Source organism: Rattus rattus, chromosome 1 (genome assembly GCF_011064425.1).
Source record: "Rattus rattus isolate New Zealand chromosome 1, Rrattus_CSIRO_v1, whole genome shotgun sequence".
Classification (NCBI taxonomy): Eukaryota; Metazoa; Chordata; class Mammalia; order Rodentia; family Muridae; genus Rattus; species Rattus rattus.
This window is the reverse complement of record NC_046154.1, coordinates 53,447,249-53,472,353: the sequence shown is the minus strand read 5'-3', so window position 1 is coordinate 53,472,353 and position 25,105 is coordinate 53,447,249. Positions and strand designations below refer to the sequence as shown.

The 25,105-nt window shown below is 45.6% G+C and overlaps 1 protein-coding gene and 1 pseudogene across 1 annotated transcript in view; one reads left to right on the top strand and one right to left on the bottom strand.

Annotated features, from left to right (window-relative positions):
• The first annotated feature begins 363 nt into the window (after window positions 1-363).
• Window positions 364-25,105, top strand: part of Raver2 (ribonucleoprotein, PTB binding 2) — an 80,243-nt gene continuing 55,501 nt past the window's right edge. The window contains exon 1 of the mRNA XM_032901774.1: window positions 364-656. Coding sequence (XP_032757665.1) covers window positions 441-656 — 216 coding nt within the window. The 5' untranslated portion in view covers window positions 364-440. The remainder of the gene's footprint in view (window positions 657-25,105) is intronic.
• LOC116899732 lies at window positions 20,826-21,419 on the bottom strand (annotated as a pseudogene).

Sequence of the window (25,105 nt, the reverse complement as noted above, 5' to 3'; positions counted from 1 at the left end):
TCCAGAATCTTTTCTTGTTAGATAAACCTCATATGTTATGTTTCATCGAAAACTTAAACTTTGCCAAATATGCACTTCTTGATGTATCAGAATTGAGGCCAGGGGTTCTCCAGGTGGCGCAGTGGCGCCTGGTGCCCCCGGGTTTGAGAGGCCAGGAGGAGCGCGGCGAGCTAGGGGAAGTGTTGGTACGGGTTCAAGTCCCACCACCTCACCGAGTCCTAGATTCCGCAGGTGTCCTGCGGGGAGGGGGCGGAGCATCGGGGGCGTGGCTGTGCAGGGCGTGTCTCCGAGCTCCGCCCCTCCCGCGTCGGTGGCTGCGGCGCCTCCCCCGCCCGCGCGCCCTTGCTCCGCGTCCGGCCCGCCTCGCCCCCGCGCGGCCTCTCCGCTTTCTCTCCCGCTTCGCTCCGGCCTCTCGGAGTCTGCAGCGGGGCGCCGGGAAGATGGCGGCGCGGGGAGGCGGCGCGGGGGGCCCGGGCTCGGGATCCGGACCCTCTGCTGGGACGGCGGGGGAGGCTGTGGAGCCCGCGCTGCGCCCGGGGGAGGTGGCTGCGCTGCACCCCCAGGAGGTGGCTGCACGGCTGCAGCGGATGCGACGGGAGCTGAGCAATCGGAGGAAAATCCTGGTGAAAAACCTGCCCCAGGACAGCAGCTCCCAGGTATGGGCACCGGGCCGGGGTGACCGGGCCGGGATTGGGGACACCGCAACCCGGAGGAATCCGGGCTGGTCCCGGCGCCTAGGAGAGGAGGAAGATATGCACGCTGAGCCCTTAGCCTCGACGAAGCAAAGTCTCACTGGTCTGCAGCCAGTGAGAGCAGCATGTTGGGAAACTGAGGCTGGGCAAGGCGGAGCGGCTCGTGCAAGGTCTGGGGGTTCTGGGGCGGCTGCTGCCACGTCTGGTCTGTACTTTGTGCTCCCTCCAGTCCAAGGCGGTGTTGCAGGTGAAGGCGCAAGGAGGGCAGCTGAGGAGCTCAGATTTAGGGGACTAGCTTCCGGAGCCCCTCGAGAAGGGAAGGGGTCCCGCGTAGGGTGTTGGGGACTTGGAGTGCCACGGGGGCGGGGTCACGCGAAAGCAGGGAGAGTTCTGCAGCAGAAGCACTTGACCAAGTTTGTATGAAACAACTTTGCTCCGCTTGTTAAGGCCGCAGAGAGCAGAGGCTGATACTGCGCCGGCAGAGTCTTGCAGCCTTCTGCCAAACCAAGTATGGCAGGATTTGTTTCTCAGTGCTTGAGCGGAGTTTAAAAGTTAAGCAGCTCGCCGTCTTTAATCCAGATTAACGATTGCTCTTGGATTAGAAAGCCTGAGTCGATTTAACTTTTTTTCCCCTGATTGCGAAAGTTAAAAACTTATTGTAGGAGCGCTAGAGAATTCGGAGGATTTTCCTGAGATTCATATTCATTCATTCTCATTCATAGTCCTCCTTCCCATTTTTTTCTCTCTGCCTTTCCCTCATTTCCGCCCCTTTCTTTCGAGACAACATGTCAAGTATTGCCAGGCAGGCTTTGAATTCCTGATCCTCCTTTCTCCACCTACCATGTACTGGGATTTACCACAGGCTGGACAAAACAGTCCACCGTGGTGTGTGTGTGTGTGTGTGTGTGTGTGTGTGTGTGTGTGTGTGTGTGTGTTAGATTTCATGAATACCTGCAACACTATACCAATTGAACTATTGCACCCCCCATGTTGTCTTTCTCCATTTTCTTGTACATAAGTATGCACATGCACTTGTTTTTTAACAAAAAAATGAAACAGTGTATCATTTTTTAGGTTTCCTACATGTGCAGATGCTTGTACATTTCACATATTGGTATTTGAATATGTAAACTAAATGCAATGATCTCTGCCCTGATAGGCAGGACCCTATTTGGTGAATTTGTAAAATTCCTTTTGTGGTTCATACAGAGTTGCAAGAGGACTGGCTAGTAACAGTTACATGTTCTGTGACTCATAGAATATGACAATGCCTACCTCATTACGGTTTGTAGACTTTGTGTAGATACAATAAACATGAGCCTACAATCTCAAGGGATTTAGGTGGTGTTATCTCATCATTGAACTTAAGATGTGCCACAGTGCCTACTTCCCCTTGTCAGGTGGTGTTTCTGTGTTGCCACCCGAAGGTCCTCTACGTAGGAAAAATAGCCTTCCTGCTCATGAATGGTAAAGGTCTCCATGGAGCTCAGGGAGAGGGGGGCTTGGGAGAAGCAGATGGCATTGCTACAAAACAAATTAAAGAAGTATGGACTCTGTGATAGACAATCTAGAAGAAGATGGAGAAGTGTCTGGATTTCCTCTGCAGAATGTCAGCTATTTCTGTTGTAACATTTCCCTGCATGAAGTCTAAAAACACTTAATGCAAATTCAAGGCAGTTCTGTATGTTCTTGCTTTGCTGTTATCTTTTGCATTTCTGTTCCCAAAAGAGGCGGAAAAGAAACCCAAGGGTCTTAGGAACTATTTCAGTCCTACCTCATCTATATGCTGACAGAAGGCTTTCAGACACTTACATCTGTGATTGTTTGGGGGTAGGGACATATTTTTTTCTCTGTTTTAAACTTACAATTAGGGCTGGGGATTTAGCTCAGCGGTAGAGTGCTTATCTAGGAAGCGCAAGGCCCTGGGTTCGGTCCCCAGCTCCGGGGGAAAAAAAATAAATAAATAAACTTACAATTACTCTAAAACTCAGGATTTTTCTGTAAAAGCAGCTAGTTTGTTTGCATAAACTAGCAAATAAAATTGGTTTAAGCTGTCTCAGTGAAGTCATTTAAATTTTGCACCAAGCTCAATTCTTATGCCCTACCCACCCCCTTTAAAAAAGAACTGGAGAGATTCACCCAAAAGTCAAAACAGAGCTGCCAGTCAGTGGTTAAGCAAAGGTCTCCTGGCTGGTCCTGCTGTTGATCTTTTTCTCTAGTAATGGGTAGAATAAAATATTAGGATAGTTCTGATACACAGTTTTGAAACTGTAACAGATTAGTCTTAGATTCCACGTGAAGTATGTTGGAATATGTTCTTTGTTCCTCCTACAAGCCCCCTCTTCCTCAGTACTTGAATTAGATTTGCCAGTTTTCTGTTGGTGTTCATAACTAAAAATGGCAGTGTTATGTAAGTAAGTAAATTAGCCTTAAATATGTTAACTTCCAAAAGATAACAAAAAGAAAGTCTAATAGATTATTTTTATGTGAAAATGGATGTTTTTACTTGTCTAGTAAAATTCATTTTCTATGTCGTATTTTTATGAACATAGTCAGTATGACCTCTTTTTTTCTTTTGGGTTGTATCTTTAACTTCCCTTCACAATGTCTGATTTTTCCTTACTGACTGTATTTTATTTTCAACCTACTAATCAAAGTTTAACTTTATTTTATATCTTTTTGTCAGGAAGGATTATATTATATTGCCTGAACTGAAACTGCATACTTAACTGTTATAAAAATACTGTGTTTAATAATTAATCAGATATTTGAAATACTCTGTTTCTAGACGAGTTTGTATATTCACTTATTTATTTTAAAAGATCACATTAAGGGCTGTCCTAGTTAGCTTTCTGTTACTGTGATAAAAACCACAACCAAAACAAACAAACAAGCAAACAAACCAGGGTTTATTTTGGTTTACAAGTTATTATCCATCATCAAGGGCAGCCAGGGCAGGAACGTAAGGCAGGAACCTGGAGGCAGGAACTGAAGCAGAGGCCACAGGAACATGGCTTACTGGCTTGCTCCCTATGGCTTACTCAGCCTGCTTTCTTCTATAACTCAGGACCACCTGTCCTGTGGCACCACCCACAGTGATCCTGGCTTTCCTGTATGGATCATTAATCAAGACTTGCCCCCAGGCCAATGGAGGCGGTTCATCAATTGATGTTCCCTCCTCCTAGATGAGCCTAGCTTGTGTCAAGTTGACAAAAAGCTAATCAGCGTCAGGACTAGTTCTCAAATTGTCAAGTGTAAAGAAGCCACTGTTTGGTATTTGGTTAATAGTAACCTGATAATTTGTTCTTTTTTTTCTTTTTTTCTTTTTTTCGGAGCTGAGGACCAAACCCAGGGCCTTGTGCTTGGTAGGCAAGCGCTCTACCACTGAGCTAAATCCCCAACCCCGATAATTTGTTCTTAACATTTCAAAAACATGGTTATTTTATTTTAAAAAGGTGTGTGCATATGTATGTATGTTCATGTATGTGTGTGTGCACGTGTACTCACAGATGAATATGAGCATGTTTACTTATGTATGTGGAGGCCGGAGGCCAGTTTCAGATATCTTCAGGAACGCATGTGATATGAGTGCTCTCTCTCTCCCCTCTCCCCTCTCCTCCCCTCTTCTCCCTCTCCCCTCTCCCCTCTCCCCTCTCCCTTCTCTCCTCTCTCTCACTGTTTTTTGTGAGACAGGTTCTCTATGTAGCTCTGACTGTCCTGGAACTTGCTATGTAGGTAGAACTGGCCTTGATCAGAGATCTGTCTGCCTCTGCCTCTTGAGTACTGGGATTAAAAGCTTGCACCAACACATTCAGCTTTAATTTTCAACCTTGTTTTTTTTTTTTAATTTAATTATTTTTGTATTTTATGTGTATGGGAGTTTGCCTGCATCTATGTATGTATATCATGTGTATGCCTAATGCCCACAAAGATCTGAGGAGGGCATCAGGTTGCCCTGAAACTGGATGTAGTTATAAATGATGATTAGCCTCTGTGTGGGTGCTGGAAACTGAACCCCAGTCCTCTACAAGAGCAACAAGTGCTCTTACTCACTTAGCTATCTTTCCAGCCCCTCTTCCACATCCATCTCTTCTGAGGTAGAGTCTCTCACTGGTCAGGAGCTCACCCATTTGTTTGGGCTGCCTGGCTAGCAAACCTCGGGGTCCCCCTGTCTCCACCTCCCCAACACTGGGGTTGCAAGAATGTGTGTGACATTTTGGGACTGACGCAGCAAGCACTTTTCTGACTGGGCTAGTTCCCCCAGCCTCTGGGGAATTTCTTCTTAAACATAGCTCTTTAAAATAGAATTTTAATTTCTTTCACATATTCGTGTAACATTTACAATGACAGCCTACAGATCCACAGTTTCTGTGACTTAAATATTTATAGAAAGTATTTTTAAAGTGAAACCTTTAAAGTACATGCATGGAATACCTTATAAAAATATAATCTATAAAGTCTTGCTGGACCTGATGGCACAAGCCTGTGATGCCAGCTCCTTGGGAGGCTGAGGCAGGGGCACTGTAAGTATAAGACCTTCCTAGGTTACAGAACAAGTTCCAGCCTGGGCAACTTAGTGAGATCCTGTCTCCCAATTAAAAAATAAACACAGGTAGAGCTGGGATTATACCTCAGTGGGAGTGTGCTTGCCTAACAAATGTCTGGGTTTGATCCCCAGTACTGAGGAAAATAAGAAATAAATAGTATACACAAGCACACACACATATGTGCATATTAAAGTCTTTATGTTAATATTACTGTACAGCCTGTCAGACCCTCTCTGGTCTACCTCTGTAACTTTCTGCAATCCTCTTGGCTCTTTTGTTTACCTGGTCCCAGCTTTGGATCAGATCTCTTTACCTTTCGAAGAGATTGTTATAACTTTTCAGTTCGTCACTTCCTGTGGTCCTTCCCATGTCTTACGTCTTAGCCTGTCCTTTGTACAGTCACTGTGCCACTTGCGATAATTCCCAACTCTCTTTCTTGTTTAAAAAGATAAAAAGTAAAAAATCCTGGGCTGGGGAGATGGTTTGTTGGATAACGTGCCTGTTGTGTAAGCGTGAGGACTGCAGTTCGAATCCTTAGAACCCAAAGCCATACATAGCTTAGCACTCGGGACAGAAACACGGGGTCCCCAAGGCAAGCTGGCTAACTAGATTGAGCTCCTGGTCCAGCCAAAGACCCTGCCTTAGTAAATAGAGTGACAAACACTTACGGAAGACATTCAGTGTCAGCTCTAAGCCTCCACAAGCATGCCCAAGCACACATTTCACATGTACCTGCATACACATATGCACACGAAAGAGAAATAAAAGATGATCCTACAGAAAATCATTGGCATCATCTTCCCAGGACCCGTGCCTAAACCATTCCTGTTTTTATTTTTATTTTTTACTTTTTTTATTTTATGTATCTGAGTACACTGTGGCTGTGTTCAGACACACCAGAAGAGGGCATCAGATCCCATTACAGATGGTTGTGCGCCACCATGTGGTTGCTGGGAATTGAACTCAGGACCTCTGGAAGAGCAGTCGGGTGCTCTTAACCGCTGAGCCATCTCTCCAGCCCTAAACCATTCCTTATAGCAACAAATGGTGGCTCTCATTTAGACAGTTGTGAGAGGGGAGCTGGGTAAAGTTTTGTGTTCTGTCTGAAACTTTCCTATTTTATGTTCTACCAGGACCACTGAATTTAAAAGTGATTTAGAGTAACTTCTTCACAAAATGTTCTCTTTTTTCCCTGAAATTTGACACTTACAGAGAGTGCACATTTTTTACCTTATGGCTTTCCACCATTCCTGTTCTTTTGTTTTATTACTTTTAGTTTAGTGTATGTTTGCTTGCATGTATCTATGAGCACTGTCTGCATGCCTGGTGCCCTTGGAGGCCAGAAAGAGGTGTTGGAATGCCCGGAACTGAAGTTACAGGCAGTTAGTTGTAAGCTGCCGAGAGGGTGCCAAAAATCAAACCCAAGTTCTCTGGGAGAGCAACAAGTGTTTTTTGCTGAGCCGTCCCTCCAGCCTCATAGGCGTGACCTCTGAATAATTTGACATGATAGGATGGAAATCTAAGATTTATGACTCGCCCCCTACCCAGACAACATTTGTAGATCCATCCATTCCCATTACTCTTGCCTGGATTGTAGACAACCATTCATAACTCCAATCCCTTATGCCCTCTTTTGGCCTTGTCAGGCGTGTACATGTGTGTGTGCACACACACACACAAACACACACACACACACACACACACGAAAAAACTTAAGTATTTAAAAGAATATTGCACTTCTCTAAGTTACATAAAGATTGTTTGTTATCTGAAAATTCTGCTACATTTCCTTTTCTAATGTGACTGTGCAGAGTTAACATGTCAGCTCCGGCTGCTTGGTGCTCATTACTCCATTCCGTGTGACAAGGCCACTGACATCTGTCATAGAGACACTCTTCTGGATTTCTGGGACACCTCAGGCTCCTCACGTTCTGAGTGTTGGCAGAAATTCTCGAAAAGTGTTTCAGAAACTCTATTCTGTGCTGTTGAAGCTGAATTCTAGAAGAGTATTTTGGGGCCTGTATCACAGTGCTCTGTTAAGAGCATGTACCAAAAGCCTCACATAATCAAGAGAGCATGCTCCAGGTGACCTAGAGAGCATGGCCCAGGTGATCTAGAGAGGATGGCCCAGTAATCTAGAGAGCATGCTCCAGGTGATCTAGAGAGCATGCTCCAGGTGATCTAGAGAGCATAGCCCAGGTGAGCTAGAGAGCACTGCCCAGGTGATCTAGAGAACATGCTCCAGGTGATCTAGAGAGCATGGCCCAGGTGATCTAGAGAGCATGGCCCAGGTGAGCTAGAGAGCATGCTCCAGGTGATCTAGAGAGCATGGCCCAGGTGATCTAGAGAGCATGCTCCAGGTGACCTAGAGAGCATGGCCCAGGTGATCTAGAGAGGATGGCCCAGTAATCTAGAGAGCATGCTCCAGGTGATCTAGAGAGCATGCTCCAGGTGAGCTAGAAAGCATGGCCCAGGTGATCTAGAGAGCATGCTCCAGGTGAGCTAGAAAGCATGGCCCAGGTGATCTAGAGAGCATGCTCCAGGTGATCTAGAGAGCATGCTCCTGTTACCAAATAGGTTAATTCTTATACATGGCTCTTCACAGTTGTGTCCCATTTTTTTTCCGTAGAAGGAATATGTTGGGAGATATTTCGTTTTGCAGGTCTGAGTTTTAACATCTGTTTTAATTTGCTTGCTCTTGGTGGGCAGGATTACACCAGTTGCACAATACCATCTAAGCAGCTTGTGCAGCAGCCGGCCTTCAGCCGCCAATCACAGATGTGCCTGTGTCTGAGGGCAGACCTCTAGAAGGGTAATGAATTACATGGAGTGGTCTCTAAAACGAGACTTAGAAAATAGGGGAAGCTAAATAAATTCAACCCTGCTTGGGGTGATGGTGTACAAAGGGGGCCCTGCTGCTAACCCACTAGGACCCCCTTCTTCTCTGTAGCCATGTTTAGCTCTCTTTAGCCTGGTGGAAAGAGGCCAGCCAGAGAGTGCTAAACTCTTAAAATAAAGAAAGGAAGGAAGAAAATACAGTGCATACGTTTGGTTGCTTTTGTTGCCTACGCACAGTGGCCTTACTTGGAAGGGGTAGTGTGTACCAGGAGGGGAGGTAGGAGGTAAGTGGGGAGATCAGCCTTCTAGAACACTTAGTGCTCTCCTCCTCTAGGTGTTGATTAATGGTTACCTGCAGGGTTGCCCCGAGGGGCTGGGCACTTGTTCTTCAGATCTGTTCTCCACCTTTCTTACCACTCTCAGGGGCTAGCCTGTGCTCAGGACTGTTGATTGAATTTACAGGCTTCCCTGGAGTCATCAGGAGATATGCTCACCTGGCTGTATGGGGGGGCAGGGGGCTGACTGTATTAGCCGTTTCCTACCCAGTGGCTCTCCAGTATACTAACACACCTGGGACACCAGACCATTCCCTCTGTCACCTTAGGCTCAGGGGTGGGGAGCCATGGCTAGCCACAGGATCTCTTTAATCCTCTGTAGGTTGTTTCTTTAAAAAAGTAATCTCTGCCGTTCTTTCCTTTCTGTTTTTATCAGTATATATTCATTGAGCCAAATAATTGCCCGTTATCCTTCCCCGATGGCCCCGCCCACTGGCTCCTTCCTCTTCCCAATGGGCCCCCATCTTCCGTGTCTTATACAGTCACTCGCTTTTCCATGCCCTGTTTTGTTTTGGTTTTTGGCTGAGAAGTGGATGCTATTGCCCATAATGAGATGAGACCCCCCTCTTTCTTGCCTTTCTAAGCGGCATCCAGATGTCCCTCTCACTATGGTGTGGATGGGCTTCCTCTCTGTTTGCCTTAGGGAAGTGACAAAAGCCCAAGGACTTGATCCTTCCCCTCTGCTCAAGTAACTGGTTAAAACCAGGCAGTTACTGGATCTCAGCCCACCTCTGTCCAGTAGTGCCATCCCCAGAGTGACTGTTCAGCAAGGTGACAACAGAAGCCAAGCAGCCGAGGTGGCTCAGTGGGCAAAGCTGTTTGCTCCTAAGCCTCACATCCACATGGTGGAAGGAACGAACTGATTCCTGTAAGTTGTGCATGTATGCACACGTGTATATGAACACACACACACAACACAAATGTAATAAAAATTTCAAAAATAAAGAAGCCATGGGAATTGTTTATTAAGGAAATAATCTTTTTTCTTCCCCCTAACCCCCCGGGCACAAGTTGCAGAAATGTCTGTGAAGGACAGAGCAGATGTCAGGAAGACTGGCAGGACACTGAGAGGCTGGGTCCTTTAAGGACCCTGCAGTGGATCTCCATCCATGTATCATCTGAGTCTGGTTCCCATTGCTGTTTCACTCCTTGGTTCTTAAAAAGGTGTGTGTGTGTGTGTGTGTGTGTGTGTGTGTGTGTGTGTGTGTGTGTGTGTGTGTGTGTGTGTGTGCACGTGTACACAGACACACATGGACATGAATATGTGTTTGTGTGGGCATAGGAGGACAACTTCAAAAGTATCTACCTTCTCTAACTGCCTCTTGAGACAGAGTTTCTCATTGGCTTACCAACTGGGCCGGTGAGCCCCAGGGAATCCACCTGTATCCACTTCCCTAGTGCTGGGATTACAAACACAGGCCGCCACACCTGGCTTCTTTATGTGCATTCGAGGGATTAAGTTTAGGTCTTTGTGCTTGCAAGCCAAGTGTTTTATTGACTGAGCCCCTGCCCTGCACCTCCTCATCGAATTGGTTCTCACCAAGTAGTAACCTAACCAAGAAGTTTAATAAAATATAAAGTCTCAGAATTTGCATCCTTCGCTGTTGTAGAAGACATTGGGGATTCTAGCACACCTTTTAAAAGTTTATTTTTCATTATGTGTAGGGGTGTGTGTTTGCATGTACCTATGTTTGTGTGACTGCAGGTGCTGGAGGCCAAAGGCATCAGATTCCCTGGAGCTAGAGTTACATACAAAACGTTGTAAGTTGCTTCATTTGGGTCCTGAGAACTGAACTCTGGTCCTCTGGAAGAGCAGAAAGTGTTTTTCATTGCTGCGTCATCCCATTAGCGATAACAAAAAAGATTAATTATTATTGTATATGTGCATGTGGAGGTCAGAGGACGGCTTTTGTGGAGTCAGCTCTCTCCTTCTGCCTGTACCAGCATTGGGCAGTTAAGGACCTTGCCCCACTAAGCCATCTTGTCCTGATTCTAGTACATTTTCAACACCTTTTGTTTCACAGGAGCCACGAAGAGGAGTCCTACTCGACCCCAGACAGTTTCCTTTGTTATAAATGTCTTAGCGATGTTAAAGTGTATAAAATTTGTTTCCTTTGAATAGTGACCATCGATCCCTTTTTGACTAATAACTTAACCATCCTTCCGATCACTGGTCATTAGGACAGGATTCCCTGTTTCCCGACCATCTTAGTTATTTTCCCTGAATGCACATACAGCATCATCTCTTTGCCATGATGTCTTTTAAAATATGACTCCCCAGCCTGAATCTAGTAGAAGGGTTGAGAAGTCCCGTGGAGATCTCTTTCCTCTGGGTATCTATGATAACAATAGGTTGGATTCTTTTGTGTGTGCTTACTGTCACCTGGATCATAGACGATGTACATAGTCTATAATGTCATTTCAAGGCTATACAGTCAACATCTTACTCCCATTTTATTGATAGGAAAACAAACATAAAAGTAACCTTGAGTTGCCAGAGACCACTGAGCTAGTTGGGGGCAGGGTGGAGAGCTAACGTCTCGTTTGATTCCAAAGCTCATGTTCTTATTTCACCCAGTGCCACACCCCTACCCTCTCCCACACACTCTATTGTCCATGTCTCAAAGGACGGGGATCAAACATATCATGTTTACCTCTCTGTCAGCACTGTTCATCCCAGAAGCCAACGAGAGATGGCAGAGAGAGCAGAGAGGGAGAGCCTACTTGCTTTGCTCTGAAGTGCTGCATGCTGTTATGGTTCTTGACAAGCTCACACAGGGCTGGATGAAGACATGCTGCAGGGGGTGACTGGATTAGCTCCCAGCAGTGAAATTATCCTGTTCACTTAAAGTTATTCAATTACGAGTCTGTCGAAAGCTGTGTCTCCTCTCCAGAAAGTGCAATTATTCATAGCCACGGAAACCCACATATAATTTCAAGGGGTTACAGGTTTCTTGTGGCTTATTCCTGATCCCACTATCGGACTGTAGATCAGGTTGAAACAGGCTGTTGGTGGGTCAGTGCTATTCTGCTGATGGCTTGTGGCACCACTCGAGTCTAGACTGAGCTCTGGCTTGGTCGTAGGACACCTCCCATGGGCTCATGTGTTTGGACACTTGGTCCTCTGAGCTCATGGAATCTTTTAGGAGAAGGAGTCTCTCTAGAGAAGTGGACCACTAGGAGTGGACTTTACAGTTTATAGTTATAGATATTAGACTCCTTCTTGCTTAGTATCTGTCACTGCTTTTCCTTCATCAGGATGATCTGTACCCCCACATCATGAGCCACGGTAAGCACTATTTCCCTTAAGTTGTGGCTTGTTCACAGCAATGGGGAAAGTGACCATGTGGTGACCTAAAGCCACTGGGCTTCCTTTCTCCTCTTTTACTTTTGTTGTTGATGTTGTTTTCAAGGTAAGATTTCTCTATGTAGCCCTGGCTGTCCTGGAACTCACTCTGTAAACCAGGCTGGCCTCAAACTCAGGATCCACCTGCCTCTGCTTCCCAGGTGCTGGATTAAAGGGGTGTGCCACCACTGCCCGGCACTCTTTCTTACTTTAAAAAACAAAAATGGTTTCAGTGAGTAGCTCAGGCTGGCCTCAGCTTTCCAGCCTGCCTGCTTCAGCCTCCAGAGCCTGTGCCATGGCGCCTGGCTCGGAGCTCCCCTGCAGTTCCTGGAGAAGAGCTCTCACTATGGAGCTCTGTGAACCACATCTGTGTGTGTGGAGATGGTGTTTCATCTGGGCGATAGTGTAACTCGGACTCCTCGATAGTCTTTTTGAGAATGTCGGTCAAGAAGCACTTCATACTTGCTGTTACAGCTTATCACTCTCGGGGACTGCAGCCGGCAAGGAGTAAACGTTTGCTAAATTTTTAAGAGCATGTTTTTGGTCTGTGTGTAATGGCACACACGGGTAAGCCCAGGACTCAGAAGGCCGAGGAGGAGGAGGCTGGCCTGGGGCTACACACATGAGAACATAAGATGAAGTAAGGAAGTGAGGCTAGGGGGACGAGAGATGGTGCACACGGTGTACTTCTTGCTGTGTCACCGTGAGGACCCAAGGCTCAGAGCTCAGTACCCACATATAAAGATGGATGTGGTGTGCACCTCTTGTCCTAGTGCTGGGGAGAGACTGGAGGATCCCTGGAGTCTAGCTGAAGTGAACTCCAGGTTTCCTGGGAGACACTGCCAAAATAAAATAAGATAAAATAAAATAATAAAATAAAATGGAGAGCAACTGAGGACTCGTAGATGAACTGTGGTCATCCCTCTGGCCTCCACGGGCTTACATATGCACAATGCATGCACACCTGCCCACACTTGCCTACACACATTGATACCCGAATTCTCATGTATCCCTGCATACATATATTCATACATTCATACATATGTTCATACCAGCACACACTCATGCACACATTCAGACCTGCACACACACCCACACACATATACATTCACACCTGCACACACATACACCCATTCACACATACACAGATTGACTAAAGTTAGTTTCTTTCAGTGTGTTAAGAACCTTATCTTGGTATTTCTTGATTTTAAAAAATTTTCTTTCTTTCTTCCTTCCTTTCTTCCTTCCTTTCTTCCTTCCTTTCTTTCTTTCTTTCTTTCTTTCTTTCTTTCTTTCTTTCTTTCTTTCTTTCATTGGTGGATTTGAGGACTGCAACTCTCTTGAGCCCTTGAACATCTTTTCTAGGTACTGTTCTGTCCTCTTGTACGTGGTTATTATAGATTGTGAACTGTTCCCTCTCCAACCTTATTTGTCATTTTCTTTGTTAAACATTTGTTAACACCAAAATATTCTACGAGCCCAGTAAGTCGTCTGAGGCTGTATTTGTGCCTGCATTCACTCTTTCCCCCTCCCCTGCCTCCCCCCACCCCCCTCACCCCTGCACTGGGCCTTCAGCCTTTCTGTCTCTCTCCAGCCAGCTACTGCCATTGTCTGCTCTCAGTTCCTAACTTGCTTTTATTTCCTGGACCTTGGATCTTCTAGCATCCTGCCTGTTTAAACTACTCAACAACAACAACAACGACAGAAAAATCCAAATTAGCCTCTGCTCCCGACTTTGGGAGTTTTTGCAGCTTGAGCTAGAGAGAAAGTGCTGGGTCTGACAAGAGTGTGTGACGCTTGAGTGCTTTAGATTTTGAAATAAACTTTCAGACGTGCAGAAAAGTTGTTAAGTACAGCACAGAGAGTTTTTCCTTCCCCCTGGGCTGCTGGAATGCACACGGCCCAGTGCACACCCAACCCAGCTAACAGTCATCTATCGCCTAATGAGGGGTGTGCACTGAGAGATCCGCTTCAGCAGTCTGCCATTGTGTAGGTTTCGTAGTGTGGGCTCACACAGGCCTGCATGACGGAGGCCAGTCGCTGCAGATGCGCCTCCCCACCCCTGCAACCCCTGCAGTGGGGAGTCAACTCATGAGACTACTGCTGGCACGAGATGACGTGTTGCGCTGTGGCAAGCTGTTTTATAAGCAGGGTGATCTGTATAATGCTTGAAAGAATGCAGTAGTGAACACGAAGACCAGTAAAGGTGCCGTTGACTCTTAGCTGCGAGTGTCTGTATAGTCTGTTACTGTACAGTCTGCACTTCAGTATGGCTGGCAGTGCTGTAGGTCTGTGTACGCCAGCGTCGCCATGGATGTATGAGCGTTGCTGTGTGACTCCACCTTACCTCTGCTCTCACGCTGGCAGGTAATAGGAACGCTCACCCCTCCTTGCAGCCTTAAGGGACCATGGTTGTTACATACTATGTTTGCTTACATAGATATATGATCACGACTGTACTTTACCCTGGATTCCCTATAAGCTGGTGTATCACCGACATACCCGCGCCACCATCAGGATCCAGGCGGCCCTGCTGCTGCCTAACCTCAGGTTGTGTCTGGGTCTGGCCAGCTGTCCTTCATGCCCTTTGCAGTGAAAGGTCATTCAGTTCAGTCACTTCGTGTGCTTAATCACTCTGTCTCCTGGGCCTCCTTCAGACCGAGACGACTGCTCAAGGCTGTCCATGGGCCCTTTGGAAGATTACAGGCCGGATACTTTAGAATGTTCTTCATTTTGGGTGTGTGTGGCGTTCACTCTTGTTTAGAGATCTACGTCCTTGGTAGCTGTGTGTCGCTGGAGGCAATAAGGTGCTGGTACAAATTTTAAAATTTGCTCCCCTGTTGATAACGTTGAGTTTGATTGACTTTGATTAAAGTAGAGTCTGCCAGGTCATGAAAGCATCCCTTTAACAGTGATGAAGATATTCAGAGAGATATTTATAAAGGGAACCATCCTGTTCCTTTTGAAACATTCCAATGTATTTGGTTACTGATTCACATTAGTACAGACTCTTGGTTTACTGTTCTGTTCTGGCTTATATTTTACTTATATATTACTTTGATGTCTCTGTTGTCTTAGATTTGGGTAGTAGGAGTTTCAAATGGCTCCTCTTTTGTTTTGGAAAAGTTGTAGTTTGGTTTTTTTTTTTTAGATTTATTTATTTTATGTATGTGACTACACTGGTACTGTCCTCAGACACACCAGAAAAGGACATCAGATCCCATAACAGATGGCTGTGAGCCACCATGTGGTTATTAGGAATTGAACTCAGGACCTCTGGAAGAGCAGTCAGTGCTCTTAACCACTCAGCCATCTCTCCTGCCCAAGTTGTAGATTTATAGTGAAGAATTGCAGGGATAAAGGAAAGTGAGTGTGCTGTTCTGCAAGCATGAGTTCAAATCCCCAGCACCCATGTGGAAAGTTGGCCATGGCTGTAGCATTAACACGGGGGAGTGGGCACAGGTGAATTCCCAGTGCTCCCTGCCCAACCAGCCTTGCTGAAACAGCAAACTTCTGGTTCAGTGAGGGACCATGTCTGCAGCCAATAAGGCAGAGAGTGGGAGAGGAGGACTCTTAATGCCCTTCTCTGGTCTTCACATACATGCACACGAGTATGCACACCCGCACATTCACAAGCTTGCACACTCACATACCATTACTACCACCCCCCATCCAAAGAAAAAGTTAAAAAAAAAAAAAAAAAAAAAGAACACACATATCTGAATCTACCATGGCGTTCCCTAAAGCCAAGGAAAAACTGCCACCTTTGGTCCACTGTGGCCAAGGCATAGAGTTTGAGATGGGTAATAACAAAATGCCAGGCCGAGACCTTTCGTAGGCATGGCTAACTGATGAAGAGTTTGTCGGCCAAATTAAGCTGTGGGTGTTTATTTTAAGGGAATGACAAGACCAGGCATTTAGCTGCCAGAACCAAGTGACTTTGTTTTAGTTTTGCCTCCAAGGAATTTGCCTGGTGGACATCCTGACCCTGTTCCTACCCTGATCTCTGTCGTAAGGCTAGCAGGTCAGTGATGCGGCGGGCTCTGGGAATGTGACAGGGGTACGTGTTTCCTGATTTTATGGGTCTGTCGTTCAACTTTGAGCAAGTTGTTTACCATCTAGGCCTGATGTAAAGATAGGTCCCTATCTTTAAAGTCTAAATTTGAAAATCCAGCTGCTGTGGTTGTGAGGATTCATTAAACACTGTTCAGACAGTATTTGGGCTACAGTAAACAAACAGCCATTCCCATGAGCTTACTGCTAAGGCAAAGGCCGGAACTATGAGTTTCTTTAGGCAAAGTCAGAAAGTTTGCTTACCCCAAACCTGGAATCCCATGCTTGGAAGATAGCTCTGTTGCTGTGAAGGTGTGAAATCCTGAGCTCAATCCCCAGCACGCATGTCTTATAAAAATTATATGTGTACATATGTGTGTATACACGTGTGTTTATATGTATACATGAGACGTCAGACTCGGGAGCATTTGCTTATAATCCTAGCATTGAGGAGGCTGAGACAGGAAGATCCCTGAGACTCACTGACTAGCCAGGGTAGTCCATCACTGAGCACCAGGTTCCAGAGAGAGAGTCTGCCTCAAATTGGAACAAGTTGCGGGCCAGTGAGATGTTTTAGTGGGGATATGGAGGCACTTGCCTGATGACCTGAATCCTAGCTCCAGCATCCACGTGATGCGAGAGAACGAACTCCCACAGGTTGTCCTCTGACCTCCCCACCCATGCTGTGGCACCCCACACATACATAAATAAATACATAAATAAACACATAAAACAAATAACGAATAAAACGTTTAAGAAACAAAGCAAACAGAAAACCAAGGTGGACAGCTCTCAAGTACTGCACCCACATACCTCGAAATTTTACTCCGTCTAACCGTAAGACGTTTAGTATTTTCCAGCATCGTTTCTTAGCGTCCAAAGTGTCAGATTAGTAGATCTGGGGGCTGTGCTGTATTAGATCGTTTAATTTTCAGGATTGCTGATGGAGGACCGTGAAGATGTTACGTCAGGAAAGCGCTTGCTGCAGAAGCATTAGGACCTGAGCTTGGATCCTCAGCACTCAAGTAAAAAGCTAGATGCAGTAACATGTAGCTGTAATCCCAGCAGGGGCTGGGGGAGCTGAGACAGGATGCCTGTGACTTGCTGGTCTACTAGTCTAGCCAGTTAGTGAGCACCACATTGAGTGAGAACCCCTGTTTAACAACAACAACAACAACAACAACAATAAAATAATAATGTGGGTTTTCAAGATGGCTCTTAAAGTGAAGAAGGAATTCCCTGCCTCTCTCAAAGCTAATGCAAAAGACTTGAAATCCAAGAAGGCAGTGCTGAGAGCTGTCTACAGCCACTGAATGAAGATCTGCATGTCACCTACCTCTGACAGCCCGCGACCTTGCTGCTCCAGAGGCAGCACAAACACTCTTATAAGAGCATGCCCAGGAGAAACAAGCTGACAGCTACATCATCGTCAATTTTCCTCTGACCACTGACTCAGCCCCAGAGAAGATAGGAGAAACAACACACTTGATTGACTCCATCGTGGATGGCAAAGCCAACAGGCATCAGGTCAAACAGGCCGTGAAGAAACTATGTAGTTGATGTGGCTGAAGTCAATACCCTGATAAGGCCTGATGGAGAGAAGAAGAAGGCATATGTTTGGCTGCCTCCTGACTATCGTGCTCTTTGTTGCCAACAAAGTTGGGATCAACTAAACAGAGTCCAGCAGATAGTTCTGAATACACATTTCCCCTACTATTGTTATTGTCAGAATAAGTATGGCCTCCATATCAACATGTAGAAGAATGCAGATCGATCCATGCTTATCACCCTGTACAAAGCTTAAGTCCAAGTGGATCAAGGACCTCCACATCAAACCAGACACACTCAAACTAATAGAAGAAAAACTAGGAAGCATCTGGAACACATGGGCACTGGAAAAAATTTCCTGAACAAAACACCAATGGCTTATGCTCTAAGATCAAGAATCGACAAATGGGATCTCATAAAACTGCAAAAGCTTCTGTAAGGCAAAGGACACTGTGGTTAGGACAAACGGCAACCAACAGATTGGGAAAAGATCTTTACCAATCCTACAACAGATAGAGGCCTTATATCCAAAATATACAAAGAACTCAAAAAGTTAGACCCGCGAGACAAATAACCCTATTAAAAATGGGGTTCAGAGCTAAACAAAGAATTCACAGCTGAGGAATGCCGAATGGCTGAGAAACACCTAAAGAAATGTTCAACATCTTTAGTCATCAGGAAATGCAAATCAAAACAACCCTGAGATTTCACCTCACACCAGTGAGAATGGCTAAGATCAAAAACTCAGGTGACAGCAAATGCTGGCGAGGATGTGGAGAAAGAGGAACACTCCTCCATTGTTGGTGGGATTGCAGACTGGTACAACCATTCTGGAAATCAGTCTGGAGGTTCCTCAGAAAATTGGACATTAAACTGCCTGAGGATCCAGCTATCCCTCTCTTGGGCATATACCCAAAAGATGCCCCAACATATAAAAAAGACACGTGCTCCACTATGTTCATCGCAGCCTTATTTATAATAGCCAGAAGCTGGAAAGAACCCAGATGCCCTTCAACAGAGGAATGGATACAGAAAATGTGGTACATCTACACAATGGAATATTACTCAGCTATCAAAAACAACGACTTTATGAAATTAAGAGGCAAATGGTTGGAACTGGAAAATATCATCCTGAGTGAGCTAACCCAATCACAGAAAGACATACATGGTATGCACTCATTGATAAGTGGCTATTAGCCCAAATGCTTGAATTACCCTAGATGCCTAGAACAAATGAAACTCAAGACGGATGATCAAAATGTGAAGGCTTCACTCCTTCTTTAAAAGGGGAACAAGAATACCCTTGGCAGGGAAGAGAGGCAAAGATTAAAACAGAGACTGAAGGAACATCCATTCAGAGCCTGCCCCACATGTGGCCCATATATATACAGCCACCCAATTAGACAAGATGGATGAAGCAAAGAAGTGCAGAAGTGTAGATCGCTCCTGAGAGACACAGCCAGAATACAGCAAATACAGAGGCGAATGTGAGCAGCAAACCTCTGAACTGAGAATAGGACCCCCGTTGAAGGAATCAGAGAAAGAACTGGAAGAGCTTGAAGGGGCTCGAGACCCTATATGTACAACAATGCCAAGCCACCAGAGCTTCCAGGGACTAAGCCACTACCTAAAGACTATACATGGACTGACCCTGGACTCTGACCTCATAGGTAGCAATGAATATCCTAGTAAGAGCACCAGTGGAAGGGGAAGCCCTGGGTCCTGCTAAGAATGAACCCCCAGTGAACTAGACTGTCGGGGGGAGGGCGGCAATGGGGGGAGGGTGGGGAGGGGAACACCCATAAGGAAGGGGGGGAGGGAAGGGGATGTTTGCCCGGAAACCGGGAAAGGGAATAACACTCGAAATGTGTATAAGAAATATTAAAGTTAATAAAAAAAAAAAATAATAAAAAAAAAAAAAAAAAAAAAGTATGGCCTCCATAGACTCATGTGTTTGAATGCTTGGCTATAGGGAGCAACACTATTCGGAGGTGTGGCCTTATTGGAGGAGGTGTGGCCTTGTTAGAGGAGGTGTGGCCTTATTAGAGGAGGTGTGGCCTTGTTAGAGGAGGTGTGGCCTTATTGGAGGAGGTGTGGCCTTGTTAGAGGAGGTGTGGCCTTGTTAGAGGAGATGTGGCCTTATTGGAGGAGGTGTGGCCTTGTTAGAGGAGGTGTGGCCTTGTTAGAGGAGGTGTGTCACTGTGGAAGAGGTGCTTGGATATCTCTTGTATGCTCAAGTTCAGCCCAGGCAGAACACAGTGTCCTGGCTGCCTTCCGATCAAGATGTAGAAGTCTCAGTTCCTTCTCCAACACCAGGTCTGCCTGCACACCACCATGCTTCTCCACATGATGATAATGGACTAAACATCTGACACTGGAAGCCAGCCCCAGTTAAATGTTTTTCTTTATAAGAGTTGAGGTGGGGGCTGGAGAGATGGCTCAGAGGTTAAGAGCACTGACTGCTCTTCCAGAGGTCCTGAGTTCAATTCCCAGCAACCCCATGGTGGCTCACGACCACCTATAATCAGGTCTGGTGCCCTCTTCTGTCCTGTAGTTGCATACATGCAGGCAGAAAGCTGTATGATGTATACATAATAAATAAATAAATGTTTAAAAAAGAGTTGAGTTGCCTGGGTCATGGTGTCTCTCCACAGCAATAAAGCCCTGACTTAGGCAACCATTAAAAAAAAGGTGGAGGGGGCTGGAGAGTTAGCTCAGCGGACTGCTTAGTGCTCTTGCAGAGGACCTGGGTTCCTTTCTCAGCATCTGCGAAGCAGCTCACTCCTGTCTGTAACTCCAGTTCTAGGGGATCTGACACCTCTTCTGGTCACCTTAGGCTGCACACTTGACACACATAGACTCATGCAGGCACACACGTATGAACATAAAAAAAGTGGTTGAGGAAGATGCTTGACGTCAGCCTCTGACCTCTATACATGCACCGCCATGTACATCCACATGCCTGTGAACACACACAAAGAATTGTGGTTCGATTTGCCTCTGAGTTCAGTAAAAAACATTGCCATGGATTTTGGTTTGGAATCAGGACAGAATGTCTAACAGTTTCTAAGATAGCCCTAAACACCCACCACGTTGTACTGTGTCCCCATGCAAATCAGCATCTTTAACACTGACAGTAAGGTCAGAGCATCGCTGAACTCTGAGGGTTAACGACCATGTCCTGTAGCATGGGGTATTCAGCCAAGACTTAATTCTGTATGTGAAAATGAGCACACACGCCCAGCACATTAGTGTGCGTCTTTTCTTTTGTCTTTAATAAGGAGTAAAATTACATGTACACCAAAGAATGGTGAAAGATATAAGTTTTCATTATTTGTTATCAGAAACTGACTTGGGTTCCTATTTTATATAGCAGCAAATCCAGTATAACATACACATTTCTTTTTTTTTTTTTTTTTTTTTATCAGATAGTTTAGTTTTTATTTAAGTATTTTTTTGTTGCCTCTTAACTAGCTGGGCACTCCACACTTTTCCGCTGTTGATGTCATCTATGATATCATGACGGTGGCGGCCGTCCACGTTGCAGCCCACAGACTGTGCAGTACCCAGGATCTCCTTGATAGTTCCAGAAAGTTCTCTGGCCAAAGACTGGTGTCTCATCTGCCAGGCAATGTTGACAATCTCATCAAAAGTGATGTTTCCACTGTGTTTAATGTTTTTCTGCTTCTTCCTGTCTCTTGGTGGCTCCTTGAGGGCTTTGATGATCAGGGCAGAGGCAGAGGGCACCACCTCAGTCTGGGCCTGTCTGTTCTGGATGGTCAGTTTCACTGTCATCCTGAGGCCTTTCCAGTCACCGGTAACCTTGGCGATGTCATCACCAACTTTTTTGGGAGACAGACCCAGAGGACCGATCTTAGGGGCCAAGGCGGATGTGGCGCCGACCTCGCCTCCGGTGCACCTCAAGTACACGACTTTGATCTCGTTGGGGTCGAACTTGGGCGGCATGGTGGAGGTGGCTGGTGTCGGATGAACCCGGATTCGGGACGACCGAAGAAAGTTGCACCGTTGCCTCCTCCGAACCGAAAGCCGAAAAGCAACATACACATTTCTTGAGTGAAAAGCTTGAAGCCTGATTTATACATGAGTCCTTCCCAGAGTGTCCCCAGTGTGACTTTGTGTGTACTAGTCAGGCTTTCTGTTGTTGTGACAGGACACAAGTTGAGAAAACCAGCTCAAGACTGGTGGGGGTTGGGAGAGTGGGGAGGTGGGGAGGTGGGGGTAGGGGGATAGGGGCGCTGGCTTAGTTCCACCCTCTTTCAGAGGGTTCTGCCTGGTTTTGGCTGTTCTGTTATTTCTGGGCCCAGGGTGAGTCATGGTGGAAGAGGTCACTCACCTTAAGGCAACTAAGAAGCAGGGACCGGAGGGGATTAGGGACAAGATACACATTCCAAAGGCTTATCCCCAGCAAGCTCTCCCAGTGAGGAGGCCCCATCTCCAAGCCTCACCAGCTGCAGACAGCAGCACCAGCTAGGAACCAAGACTCCAACACCCATGAAGCCTTTGAAGCAACCCCACTTAAAGCCCTAGCTGGTCTTGTTCTTGGACGTTGATGTTCTGACCCAAAATTTGTACAGAAACACAGAGAGCTTAGACTATCCGAGGAAATTGTAAAGTGTTCATAGACCACTAGTACTACTTAAAGACTTACTATAAATCTGTGTAGTTTAGTAGTGTAATACTGATTTTAATAAAAGAACAAGATAAATGGATGAATGGGACAGACAAGAGCACAGGTGATCCCGGAGCCCTGGGAGGCCAAGAATCACAGTTTCCTACACAGACTATTGGAGATTCTTCTGCCCAAAGTTGGTCCCTGCCTAACACCACACAGAGCAACTCTTTAAAGGTGAATCATAAGCTGGGTTGAATGTTAGGATATAGTGATGTCTCTGTGGCCTGAGGTAGGTAGAGACACAAACAGGACATAAAGTGTCCTCCAGAGAAGAAAATGTGGTAGATTGAACTTGGTGAAAATTAATGCCTTCTCATCAGAAAGACATAATTAAAAAAAAAAAAACAGGTATATCAGAGTCTAGAAGAAAATCCTACATATTGGACAAAGGACTAGCATCCAGAATTTATGAAGAAATTCTAAGTTGGGCATGGAAGCTCACCCCTGTAATTCTAGCATTTGAGAAGTTGAGACAGAAGGAAGTATGGGTTTGAGACCAGCCTCAGTTATGTAGTGAGATTACCCAGGCTACACAGTGATTCTCTTCCTTCCTTCGTTTCTTCCTTCCTTCCTTTTTTGACAATGTGTTGGTTTTTGAGAAAGGGTCTCTCTATTGTGTAATGTTGGCTGTCTTTGAACCCATTATGTAGCCCAGGCTATCTGTCTGTCTGTCTGTCTGTCTGTCTGTCTGTCTGTCTATCTATCTATCTATCTATCTATCTATCTATCTATCTATCTATCTATCATCTAACTCAGAGATCCCCCTGCCTCTTCCTCCCAGAGTGCTTGGATTAAAAGACACATGCTACCAAGCTCTTCTTAGAGAAAAGAAAAGAAAGAAAGGCATGTGTGTGTGTGTGTGTGTGTGTGTGTGTGTGTGTGTGTGTGTGTGTGTGTGTGTGTGTGTGTAAGAGACACATGCAGGCAGACAAGTGGCTCTGTGGATAAAGGCATTGTTGCCAAGCCTGATGACCTGAGTTCGGTTCCCAGATTCCACATTGTAGAAGGAGAGAACTGATTCCCACAAGTCATCCTCTGACTTCCCCATGTACACCGTGGCATGGCTCCTCTCCCTCCTACAAAATATACACATGTTAATAAAATTAGAAAAACTAAACTATCCAGTTGAAAAAATCAGCTAGAACAGATACTTCTGTTTGGGAAATGCTCACAGCCATTGAACAGGAGGGTCTGTCTGTGATTTCATTATGCATGATGGAGAACCCGAGGAAGACCACAGTTGACTACCTGTGGGCCTACCAGAATGGGTAAAGATAAAATGGCAGGCGACTCCCCTGTTGGCTCGGGTGTGGAACACTTGACAGTCATGGTCTCCTAGTGAATGTGTCAAGGGCTTCAAAGGTCTCAGAAACTGGCAGATTTTACTGAGGACAAACGTAAGCTATATATAATCCTTTTTTAAAGAAAGAAAGGCAGAGTCTGGCCAAGCTATAAAGTTACATGTTTCACAGTTCTGGTTCGAGGTCAAGGATCTGTGCTTTGGCTGTGTTGGCAAAGGTTCACAGGAGCACACAGCATCACGTGGGGACAACAGACATTCTTGCACATCCTCTGCGTCTTGGTTGCCCTCCTACAAATCCAGCAGTGTTTAAAGACTGGGGCTCCACCTCGGTGACCTTATATAACCCTTGTCAACCTCCAAACACAATCAGATTAAGTTTCTGTCTTCTTTTTTTTTTTTTTCTTTTTTTTTTTTTTTTTTTTTTTTCAGAGCTGGGGACCCGAACCCAGGGCCTTGCGCTTCCCTAGGCAAGCGCTCTACCACTGAGCTAAATCCCCAACCCCAGTTTCTGTCTTCTTAATACCTCAGTGGGAATTAGACTCCAGCAAGAGATGTTGAGGGGACAAACCTTCAAATTATAGAATGCCCGTGCATATCATTCAGCAGTTTTAGTCTCATGTATAGTCACTCAGAATTTTTATTCCCAGTTTTATTCTTAAGATCCCCAAACTAGAAATAACAATAATAAGGGGAATTTTTTCTACTAAATTACAGACTTAGCAAGTTACATATTTTGGATAGTACACAGTTAGCAGAGGCTGGATAAGATGTCCAATGGGATGGAGACCTAGGATTACACACTGATTTCTGTGTGTCTGGAGGCTTGTTGTCTGAGAGAGAGTGCCATGGTTTGCATCTGAAAGGTCCCCACAGATGCATGTTTTTAACACTTGGTTCCCAGTTCGTGGCACAATTTTGAGAGGTTCTGGACACTGGAAGTTGAGAGATAGTGTCACTGACAGAAATTGATCATGAAGGGTCGGCCTCAAAGTTTACATCCAGCTGTGCTTCCTGTGTGTGCTATTTCCTGTCCTCCCACAGTGGGACACCTTCAACCACACATTGCCTGTAGACTGAGCTGTCTCAGCAAGCCTTCCCCACCATGACTGAGGGGACCCCTCTGAAACCATGAGCCAAAGGAAAGAATTCCTCTCTTGGGCTTTCCCTGTTGGGTGTTGTCTCAGTGGTGTGAGCGCAAACTAGTACCATCGGTCAGTGGGGTCCAGACAGCGGCTTATCCAGCTGGGAAGAAAAGGAAATTAATCTCCCAAGTAAGATAAGCCAAATTCCTGCTTCACATTATGTGAACACTGCACGGTCATGCTTGACATCCCATTTAGGAAATTGAGGCAGGAGATCAGGAGTTCAAGACCAGCCTCAGCTGTGAGATCTCCCACCTCAACTACAACCAAATGAAATTAAAAAAAAAAAAGACAAAAAGCAAAACAAACAAAAAAACCAACACCAGCAAAAACAACCCCTCCCCCACCAAAACACCCCTTACTCTAAAGTGACTAGAAATTAAAGTGTAAGAAGAAGAAAACTAGTGGAAAACAAAATACTTTATATATTTGGTTAGGACAGATCCTACTGTCCCCTCCCTTTCCTCCTTTCATTCCTCCCCTCCTCCTTTTTTTTTTTTAAAAGACAGGGTTGTATGTAGCCCAGGCTAGTTTTGAATGACTCACTATGTAGCCAAGGATGACCAGTCCCTCTGTTTCAACCTCCCGAGTGCTTGGCATTGTGGGGA